The 11,735-nt window shown below is 30.8% G+C and overlaps 1 protein-coding gene across 1 annotated transcript; it reads right to left on the bottom strand.

Annotated features, from left to right (window-relative positions):
* Positions 1-860: 860 nt before the first annotated feature.
* On the bottom strand, positions 861-5,493 carry LOC103485748 ((3S,6E)-nerolidol synthase 1-like). The gene is made up of 7 exons (XM_051080021.1): positions 5,165-5,493; positions 4,660-4,936; positions 3,607-3,976; positions 2,609-2,827; positions 2,388-2,526; positions 1,325-1,580; positions 861-1,241 (listed from the first exon to the last, which is right to left on the bottom strand). Exons 1-6 carry the CDS (start codon positions 5,402-5,404, stop codon positions 1,557-1,559), a joined length of 1,269 nt encoding a protein of 422 aa, XP_050935978.1. The 5' UTR covers positions 5,405-5,493; the 3' UTR covers positions 861-1,241; positions 1,325-1,556.
* Between the last annotated feature and the right edge of the window lie 6,242 nt (positions 5,494-11,735).

Here is an 11,735-nt window from a genome sequence, read left to right as displayed (position 1 = left end):
CCTAAACTATCCGGGTTGGCAAAAAATCCCTATTGGTTCAACATGCAAGGGTCAACCCAACCCAACCCAAAAAATCCGAGTTGAGTGGATTGGGTTGTCGAGTTGGTTTTTTTTTCATCTTTCCATATATATACACACACATAAATATATAATCGGATTGGGCCAAGTCAACCTAATACTTTACTTGTTTTTTCTCCAATTTTCTAACCCAACCCAATCCTTACGGTTTAGGTTGGGTAATCTAAACTAGTCTGTGTTACCAACTTTTTTTTAACACCCTTAATTATCATGTATAAAATTTTTAAATAAATAAATAAATAATTGTTTAAATCTAACACCGTGTTACACTAAACTACATAACTAAAATAAAATTCATGTAAATTAATTTAATTTGAATCCCTAAAACTAACGATCAAATCACTTCAATAACAACATACAATCACATCCCTCATTCAAATCACTTTAAATCCCTAAAACTAATCATGCGTAATTACCAAAAAAATCACATCTTTATCCAAACTTCCAAGCATTAATCACTTCAAATATACACTATTACCATTCAACATCATTCAAATTAATTCATATATTCGAAACACATTTAAAATCATAAAAATAGAGAAAATTCAATAATTTAGCATAGCCAAACTCAAAAGAATATTTGGCATCGGGAAGAACCTCTTTTCTCCAACGTTTATCTTTTCTAGTTGGGAGAGCCTATTTTAGCCAATGGATTTTTGAGGTGTTGGAAGTCGACAAAACTGATTTTCATGTAGTGACTTTTACAAAAAAGAGTAATTATGATTAACTAAGTTACGTTACTGGGGCAAAATATCACTGAAAGGTCTCTAACGACAGCCACATTGTAAATCAAGTATTTTATTCTCTTATCAAAATTATCCAATTGGTAAACATGACTATTGATCCCACCCAAAGAGAGAGCTAGCTAATTAAATTTGTACACTTTCATAGAGCACAAATTTCATAAGCTTCTCGAGAGTTGGAAGGTTATGATTTTCATCATAACCATATAAAACAGGAACAAATCTAGCCATATTTTGAGAAGCTTGTATGAACGTTTCTGGAAATGGATTATTTGGAGAAAGGCTTTCTTGGTTCAATCTCTTCCATGCATCTGAAATCATGTGTATAACTCGCTGTCGTGCGCTATCGACAGAAATCTCCGGATTTTCCTTCAAGTAGTAATCAATATACGACCCATCGTATCCTTCTTGATTCTCATCCTGCAAGGACGAGACTTTAAGAAAATATGTTTTTTTTTTTTTAAGCATTTAGAAAGTGATCATTTTAAATCTATGGTTGTTACCTTTGCACTTCCCAAATCGTCGCTAAGTCGTAGAATGGAAGCGGTGGAAGATACAGTGGCTGGGTTGGTATCCAAAAGTTGGAGAGTTTTGTTGTTTATTCCTTGGCCTAATAGAAAGAAGATGTGTTCTAAAACAACATGTACTCCTGAACTAACTGCTCCATTTTCTAAATATTCTTTAGCACTTGGGAAATGGCCAGAAGCAAACCATTCTGCTTCCACTAAAAATGCCTCACAAGTCACAAAGGCTAGTCCACTGCAAAAAAAAAACGGTCATCAAAATAATATATTTTTAGTCGTATACTTTTAATTATCAAAATCTTGTCTATCGACCTTCAATATATTATGAAATTATAGTCTTGCATTTAGTTTATGATTGATTTTTTTGTCAAAACAATTAGTCTTTTATGAGCACCCTCTATAAAAGTTTATGAAAATATATTTCCATAGATTTTCTTTTAAAATTAATTACTATTCATATGTATTTATATAACCATTTTTTGATTAAACAAAAAATGAGTTTGTTGGAAATAATATTTATTAAAAATCACATAAACTAATTCTAAGATTTATTGAAAGATGGGATTAAGATTGGAGAAGAAAAGCATAGACCAAAATCGAATAAAACTTACAAATGTGTATATAGACCAAAAAAATATCTTAACTAAAAGAAAAAAGATCATAGAAGAACTTTTCTTTAAATGTTAACCTTTGAAGTCTCCGTTTTGGTAATAATTTTGTTTTTTGTTTTTAGGTTTGGAAAATTATATTTCTTTTTATACCACTTTTTTTACTGTAATTTTCATTTTTTCTATCTAAAGATCCGAAATTCATAGCCAAATTGAAAAAATAAGATCAACAAGTTTTAAAAAGTAGCTACTTTTTTTTGTCGGTATTTTAAAATTTGATTTAATTCTTCAAAACACTCTTTAAAAAAGAAAAAAAAAAAAGAAAAGAAATCATTGATAGAGGCGGAGACTTATTATTAATAGAGTTTTAGAAAAACAAATGATTAACAAACGAGTTTTAGTTTCCCAATTTAAATAACATGAAAAACACGTACCGATTTTTGTAAGGAATGAATAGGGTTCCAACCATGCTTTAGAGAGAACTTGTGGCCTAGTTCTTTTGTGGTTTCATAAAGTTTGATATAGCAAAATTTCATTGGGTGGGGTAAGCTGTGGACAGCTTCTAAGTCCCATCTGCATTATTATTGATACAATATTTATCATCATCAAGAAATTAATATTACCTCAAAGAAAAAAAAGGAAAACTTTGATGTACCTTTGAATTGCTTGTGTGAAGAGTCTAAGTTCTTCAATGGAACCATATAAATCGTAGATATCATCAAGAAGGTATATAAAAGATATTGATTTTGTAAGCTCAACTCTTTCTTCTGAAAATTTTGGATCTGCTAAGCATACTACTGAACAAATATACCATTTAAGAGGTTGATCTCTACTAAACTTTAATTCTTCACATAATCCTGCTTTCTTCCACCACCTAATATTCCCAACAAAACAAAATGTACACATGTAATTACAAAACAAATATACTTGAGCTAAGGAAATACTTAGACACCGATTTTAAAATCGTTAAAAATCACTTTTATCATTTTTAAAATTACTTTAAAATTTATTTTTAATGTTGACATGTGGCAAGCTATTCTTATTTATTTTTAATGTCAGGAGATGAATCCATATTATGAGATGCACCTAAGTAATACTTATTGCTAAATTACTAAAAATAACATTTTTTTATTGTGGTATTTTCAAATATAACAAAATGAATAAAAATATTTTAAAAATATCATAGTTTATTTACGATGGACGATAATAAATCAAGATATACTACTATATGTATTTATTTGTATCATGATACTAAATAGATACATATAGTAGTCTATCACATATAAATTGTGATATAGAAAAAAAAGTGATGCAAATTTTAATTTGTGAGTGATTCCTGTCAATCATCACAGTAAAAGCACACATTTCAATTCATGGTTGAAAAACCAATTCTAAAAAATTTCAGATTTTTCAAAAATCAATTTAAACATTTAAAAAAAAAAAAAGATTTTGGCATCTAAAAGAGAAAAAATAACTCCCAAACATATCATTTATTAACGCAAAAGTGTAAAATTAAACATTATATTGATCTTGAATAATTATAAAGAGTAAACATGTTTGAAAGCGATTTTAGCTATTCGGCGATTAGACATGCCATAAATAAATAAATAAATATACATGTGAATAAAATAAGGATGTATGAAGTGAACTTACAACAAAAGTTGAGATATTTCATGTCGGTATAATTTCTGGACTCTGTTGAAATCCAACTTTGCCAAATTTTGGAAGGCAAAAATCCACTTATTTGTGGCTTGATATCCAAAGTAGTTTTTAATATACAATTTAGCCAAACTTTTATGAAAGGGATTAGTCAAAGTGTCTCCCACATGTTTGGCCATACCATTTTCAAGATTCCCAATTTGTGTCCTCAAGATATGGCCACTGAACTCCCCAATTTTGTCTAGTTTATCTTCTCCAGGCAAGCATAGTTGCCAAGCTTCATATACACTCGTCAACCCTTCAATATCTTCAATACCTTTTTTGTTCAATTCACCATTTTTATCCATGAAACTTTCAAACACATCTGCCCAAAATAAAGGTAAGATTTTGAATAAGAGTTCATGTTGTTTAAATTATTGGATAATGAAGTGGGAGTGTTATCGAGTTGGATATAATTAAATATACTATAAGTTCATCAACCTTGATAAGCTCTTGGAATATTAATTGATTGTTATTTAGTAAACAATAACAATAACTTGGAAAAATATTCTTTTGGTCCATAGGTTTGAAAATGTTTTGTTTTTACGCAGAGTTTTGAGTTAAAATTCCACTTTGGATCCCTAGGTTTCGATATGATTTTTTCATTAATTTTATAGAAACGAAAAATTGGTAAAAACTAATATGAATATAATTAAGGAAAAATATTTTAAATGACAAAACTACTTATTTTTCTTTTCCTTTTTATTACATTTTATCGATGAATAGATTGCGATCAACCTAAACATAAACATTTTTAGATAAAAACATTAACACTAAGGAATTTTGTATTTACTCAAAAATCAAAGTTAAAAGTAAACAGCTGAAAATCTTCGCAACCAAATAGAAATAAAATTTAAAGTTGGGAGTTAAAATTATAACTTGTTAGAACCGATGGAGCAAATAGAAATTTTAACTCAAAATTCATGGACAAAATTAAAATGTATCATTTTGAAATTTATGAACTAATTAAATGAAAACTATACTTGAAATAAAAAATATCTAAATCACCTGAGGGTATAAAATAACCACGTTGTCTTAAGAGTCGAAAGCGAAGAGCAACCTCATGAAGGGAACATTTAGTATCAATTAAATAATGATGAGTTGCCATTATTGTGTATTGTTTTTGTAGAATTGCTTCAATCTCCTCTTTGAAGCAGTGGTCAATCCCTAAACGTTGTATTCCATCAATCATGTTCAAGACCTCCAAAGAATCATTTTTTGCCGTTTCACTTAACAAATGCTTCAATCTCTTCATTTCATATTCATATTTATTGCTCATTTCCTCCTACACAAATCATATCATTTAACCCAAACGGGCCTTAGTCTTTGCACATTTTAACTACTATAGAATCAACAAATAAAAAGAAAAAAAAAAATGTAAAACAATGAAAAATCGACGCAAAGATAGTTAACACTGATAGTGTGTTAGCTATTCCATAAGTCGATGGAGAGCGATCTCACAATTTTAAGATACAAAAAAAATCAGTGAAGAAAAAAAAGGAAGAACGCATACATTAAAAGGGGAAATTTGTGGATCTGCAGGAAGAGAAGTTGGAAGAAAAGAGTAATTTAAAGGAATTGTCCATTTCTGAGAGTGAGGAATATTAATAGGGACACTGAAGTTAATTGGTGGAGTTTCATTGTCCATGGAAGCTTTTGGATATGGTTGGAAAGAAGAAGAAGAAGAAAATGATGATGAAGAAAAACGAGGTGGAATAACTCGGCCCATCAACATTGCAGATGCTGCAGCCATGGGTGAAGAGAGAGATAGTTGAATAGCAACAGAGAGAAATTAAATATTGTAATACAAAGGCAACCACAGGAAAATTAATACTGGTGGATATGCAATTGGTGATAGCCTCCCAATAAACCTCTCCAATTTATACTACTTTAAGGTGATGGGGACATGTACCTTTGGTTTAAATCCAAAGCACTTTTTTTTTCAACAATATGAGGGATGAAAAAACCGAACTTCTCATTCTATGACATTTGACTGCTAAATCATTTTTGGCTTTTTTAGGTAAATTTTGATGATGATGATGCGAATAAATTAAATTAAAGAATTTTCTATAAAAAGAAAAGATTGTATATCTCACTATTTTGGTGTTCTATAAGTTTCGCAGAAGATCGAGGAGGCGTCTTATTATAGTTTTTTTTTTTTGGGTGTAAAGTATATCATATTATGTACTATTATAATCCGTGCTTGAGGTGAAGAGTATTATAATCTGGATTATTATAGTATGTGTTTGGGATGCAGATTAATATAGTATCTGTTATTATAACATGTGTTTAGAATGCAGATTATTATAGTTTGAGTTTTTCACTATTTTTCTTTGTCATACATATATATAGTACATAAAATACACATTTCTCTTAAATTGATTTTATTAAATCTTGTTAATTAGACTGTTCATTTAATAAATTTAGCTTTAAACTTCATAAAGTAATTTTCTCAGTTTGATTATTAATTTCTTTTTATACAACAATCGAAAGTTGGAGAATTCAAACTATAAACATCATTGTTATTGGTACTCGCATGTGTTAATTGAATTTAGTTCCTAGTGAAGATCTGAATAAGTTGACAAGTGGGAAGAGTTGCTCCATACCACTCACTAACGGACATATTTTCATCTTCACCAAGAATGATTTCTAAAGTTATTAAAAGTTGTTTTTAATTAATAATGATAAAAAAATGTATGGGCATTTATTTGTTGATGCAAACATATACATACATATTCATCACTAGTGTAACATTAATTTGTGGTGATTTTGCATACAGACTTCTCTAAACTTTTAAACTACTGTAAATTAAACGAAAAACCTTCTGATGTGTCTTTTCTCTAAATAACTTTTAAGAAACTCTCAAAATCTAGAAGTATAGTTGAAACCTACCGACAAAAATGGAAAACGATTGAAATTAAATGAAAATATTACTGAAAATATATATTTACAAAATATAGCAAATTTTTAGATTCTATCAACGATCGACAATAATAGATGATATTGATAGAAGTCTATCAAATGTCTATCATTGATAGAATTTGAAAGTTTGTTATATTTTGTAAATATTTGGGTTTATTACGCTGGAAATGTCCCAATTTTATTTTATAAATATAGACATTTGTACAATTTATTCTATAGTATTGAAGCATCGTTTTAGGTAGAACGGTAGAAATGAAGATTAACCTTTGCAAGTATTTTCATAAATTGACCAAAAATTTTGATATTTTACTTAGGTTTCTCAAAACAAAAGTTTTTATCTCTTTTGAAAACTTTTAGGAGCTATTTGGATACGCATGTTCAAAATCAAATGACTGAGAATTAAATACTTGTGGGCTTATCTGATGGGGTTTTGATGCCTGAGAATTAGAAATGACTGTGTTTGGAGTGGAATATTTAGAAATCTGGGTTTGTGCGGGATTTGGAAATATAAATTTGGGTTTCTGATGCATGTGTTTGGATGTTGGTTTCACATTCTTGAGTTTAACGTGCTTATTTTTTTTTTTTTTTTTGCAAATTGTACATCCTAAATTTTATCATTTATCAATTATTAAATTGAAATATTTTTTTTTCAAATTATATATGTACCTCTAATTTAGTTTCTTTACTCTACTGATTTTACATGACAATAATATAAAAACGAAAAATTCTAACATTCAATAACAATAATTTTGATTTAAGTTGCATTAACATGGTTGCTCTGATTAGGAATATTACAATTCATCCACAAAATGTAACAAGTCATTTAATTTGATGGGGTTTACAAAAGTTATAGTTAAGCAAGGAGTCTAGTTTCTTTCAAAAGTAAGCATAACCAAAGGATCAAACAAAAGTGAAAGTCAAGTAAAGTTACTTTAGTTATGGTTATGGTTGCCTTCCTAAGATACGTATGTATTTTCTATACTTCCATTCTACTGGGTAGTCAAGGAATGCGTGCAACATCGTGGGATCAGGTAATAGAGACTCAACTACAATTAAACAATCTTCCACGTCCATTCTAGGAATAGTCTGTAATTCAGCATATAATCATTTATGTAGGGATGATTCTATTTTCATTTTTTCTCTCTGCCATGCAGCAATCTTTCCAATTTCCTTGGAAGTTTCTAGCATACTCGCACGAAATGTGTCCATGAGGTCCCATGAATATGACCATATTTTCTTACTTGGCCTAGATGATCCCGCATCATGTGCCATACTTGTTGGAATGGATGACATGGTCCTCCCCCAAAGGTGGCTCAAGTCCATGTGGATTTGGAATATCAAAGTCTTCAACATTAAGGTCCATGTCATCTTCCTCAATATCTCTTGCAGTCTGTGAACCCATTTCAACAGGTGTCTTACATCTACCACCAGTAGCCCTATCTCTACCAAACACAATTTCCAAGTCATAGAAGTAATATTGCAAGAAATTGGGATTTTCCCGACGCCAAAAAACGTTGGAGGAAGTGAAAAATATGTCGGGAAAGGATCTCCCGATGCAGTCCTCGGCGTCGGGACAAACGCCGGGGGAAGTGAGTCGGGATAGCTTTCCCAACGCTGTGTTGGTCATGCGTCGGGAAAGCCTCTCCCGACGTCATCTTTCCTGACCAATGACCATAGCGTCGAGAAAGCCTTGTCTGCTTTTCCGACGTCATGTACTGCGTTGGGAAAGCTCCCCCGACAGGCTTTACCGTGCAGCTTTGTAAGGAATCATATTGCCGACACTATACTGGAAGCTTGAGAAAAGGCACTTGAAAAGGTTCGTTAAACTTGAGATTTTTCTTGTTTGTCCAATGTTAGGCCAACCCTATGATGCACAGATGCACACATATTCATTCAATGAAAGTTGTTTCAATAAAAAAAAATTCATTTAAGATATATTTGTTTTGAAAGTCATTGACTGACTTAGCTACAGGGTGACAAACGGGATCCTTAAAAAGTGAGAATGGAGAGAGAAGAACTTGAAAGATACCAAGATAAGGTTGGCGGCGAGCTACGAACGAAGGAAGGCTGAAGCTGAAGTTGCGGCCGCGGCGACGGACGACAACGACGATGGAACGGACGGCGGCGAGCTACAGACGACGACAAATGTTTCTCTCTTCTTCGAACCCTTTCCCTTTCGTTTTCAGTTCCATGTAAAACAAAAACGAAATAACTATTCAGGGGATCTCCTGATGCACTATTTACGGCGTCGGGTAAACCTAGGTCTTTCCCGACGCACTACTTGCCTTTCCCCGACGCACACTTACGGCGTCGGGAAAACCTAGGCCTTGGGAATACCCCTTATTTCCCACGTGAGGCTTTTCCCGACGCACTACTTACGGCACCGGGAATACCTAGGCCTTTCCCGACGCGTTAGGTCGGCGTTGGGAATACCCTTTATTTCCCGACGCGTTAGGTCGGTGTCGGGAATATCCCTTATTTCCTGACATCTTGTGTCCGAGGCATGAATTGTGCGTCGAGAAAACCTCTTATTCTCGACTCTTACTTTATGCATCGAGAATAGCTTTTTCTCCCGACGTCTTACTTTATGCGTCGGGAGAACCTCTTATTCCCGACGTCTTTTATGCCGACGTCTTTTTCAACGTCGGAAAAAGTCTGATTTCTTGTAGTGTAAGGAAATGGATTATTTAGTAGACCTTGAGCATCGGGTGTCCCTCATATGGAGTTAACATATGTAAGTATATTATATTTTACTTTTATAGAAAGTATGAATTATATTCATCTTCTTACCTTAACCCAGTCATCGAACACGAATTTCTCTACCTCAATGCACTTTAGTTCCTCATTCTAGCCAAACCCACTACACGCCGGCCCCATCATCTCTACTATGGCAGTGTACTGCTTTTTTAAAATTTTTACTCTCGACTCTAGATTTGGAGCACTTGTATGTTGCTTCTAGAAATTTTTTCTTGTATGTTGTTACAAATTTACCAACGTTTTAGAAGTTAGTAATAAGTTGTTAATTTACCTTTCGTTTTAAAATAAAAAATAACAAAAATCATAATAAGAAATTTGCTTTCTTCTTTAATGTTTCTTTATCATTTTTTACGACATATCCGTTTTCTGATATTAAAAATTTAATTTTATATGAAATTTAAAATTTATAATTTAATTTTGCTTTTTAAAAATAGGTTAAAGCCAATCATTTTTAAAATTCAATTATGTACAAATCTCATGTACTTAGTAAACATTATTATTCTTTGTATAACAAGCCAATATCGCATCAACCATAATTATTGTTAGGCAAACTTTTTAAGAAAAAAGTTAGTAACACTCATCCCATTTGTTTCTACAAAAAATCAGAATTATTGTTATTCACAAACAGAGGTTTCAAGTGAGTTTTTTGTTTATAAAAAACATGTGTAGCCCTCCTGTTTTATTACAACAAGTGAACAATATAAATTAACTTAAAAAGAAAAAAAATAATATTACAAATTAAATTTCACACAAAGTATTATCAAAAGTTAAAACAAATAATTTGACAAATATAACACAATCATAATATACAAAACATGAATGTACTAACAAAAAAATTAAAAACGCAAAAGTCCATATACAAATGTAGGAAAGAAAAGAGCATAATAATGGTGTGTCTATGCAAGGCAAGACTAAGACAAACCTAAAAAAAAAAAGCAAAATAAAACAGTAATGAGATGAGAAAAGTGAAACTAATATAATTGAGCTTACTTCTCGATAGTTGGAAAACAAAGAAAAGTCCACATTAACAAAGTAAAATGTATATACATACCCCAAACAAAGTATCAAAGAACAATGGAAAAAGAAGGAAAATAATAGTATAAGGAAAAAAAAAGATAATAATATATATAAAACAAAGTCTATATAAAATAAATGTAAAATAGTTACCACTCATCAAAGATATGAGAGAATGTTATGACCTCAACCTCAAAGAAAGTAAATTTTAGATAAAAACCAAAGATGTTGTGTGTTTAGAAATGGAGAAGTGCTCTATTTAGAACAAATGAGTGTGTGAACTAATAAATTTTTCCTTTCAAATCACTCAACTACCATTAATAAATGAAAAAAAATAATTACTATGTATTAAATACAAATAAAATAAAATTAAGATTTTCAAAATTTAAATGTCTCAACTACCAAAAGTAAACATTAATTTTTTTTAATACAAATACAACTACCCCATATATAAATAAAAATAAGATTTCTAAATTTAAATCTCTCTCAACTACAATTATCCACGATCAAATCAGTTTTATCAAATTAAAAATTTTCAACTACCAAATAAACAAATCAAGGGTAACCAAAATATTTTAAAACTTAAACACTAAGACTACACAAACTTGATTTACAAACTTTGATTTAGAAAAGTAATAAAATATTAAAGCTTGTTGTTTTAAAACAAACAAATAACCAAAATGTTCCACAGTTGCAAATGATTTACAAACTTTAATTTAGAAGAGTAATAAAAAATTGAAGTTTGATGTTTTAAAATAAATGGTTAATGAGCATCTATAATGTTAATGCAATGCACACATGAAGAACCTAAGATCATTATTATTAGATTCGTAAGCAAAAATCAAGTGAAAAATGGGTTACTGAGTATTATTTTTGTGTCTTAACTAAAAATTGTCCTAAAACAAAATTGTAATGTATTTTCAAAAGGCTGACACCAAAAGGAACATCACAAGATTAAGCTATTAATAATGAAAAAAAGAAACAATTCCAAAAGAGAACAAACTCTTGAAACTAAGTGTAGATATAACTTACAATTGTATTAATCACTCATCTGCTCCAACTATGGTTCCCTTCTCGCTGACATAGATACTATTAAGGAACTTCCGTATATCCTTGTTCTTGACATGACATTTATGCAAAATAAGGCAAAGAAGAATAAGCCACTGAATGATTTGAGTGTGCAACGAACTTTGTATGTGAGTGTGAAGAAGACAAATACTTGTTAATAAGGGCACAAGACCGCGACACAAGTTCAATATCATTTCCATTCAAAACTAACTCATCCTCCACTTTTTCAGATCAGGTAATGGAAAAAAAATGAATTAAAAATAATAGTAACTCCAATTCCAACTTGTTTTTTCTCTACAAGAAATAAGTAGTAATAATAAGAA

Source organism: Cucumis melo, chromosome 12, assembly GCF_025177605.1.
Source record: "Cucumis melo cultivar AY chromosome 12, USDA_Cmelo_AY_1.0, whole genome shotgun sequence".
In the NCBI taxonomy this organism is placed as follows: Eukaryota; Viridiplantae; Streptophyta; class Magnoliopsida; order Cucurbitales; family Cucurbitaceae; genus Cucumis; species Cucumis melo.
The sequence above is the reverse complement of the archived record's forward strand: the minus strand, read 5'-3'. Positions and strand labels throughout refer to the sequence as shown.

Coding starts and splice junctions, on each gene's coding strand:
- LOC103485748 (XM_051080021.1), bottom strand. CDS start 5,404: ATGGCTGCAGCATCTGCAATGTTGATGGGCCGAGTTATTCCACCTCGT. Junction 2,828..3,606: donor GAAATATCTCAACTTTTGTT/GTAAGTTCACTT, acceptor TGGGAATATTAG/GTGGTGGAAGAAAGCAGGAT. Junction 2,527..2,608: donor TTCACACAAGCAATTCAAAG/GTACATCAAAGT, acceptor ATAATAATGCAG/ATGGGACTTAGAAGCTGTCC.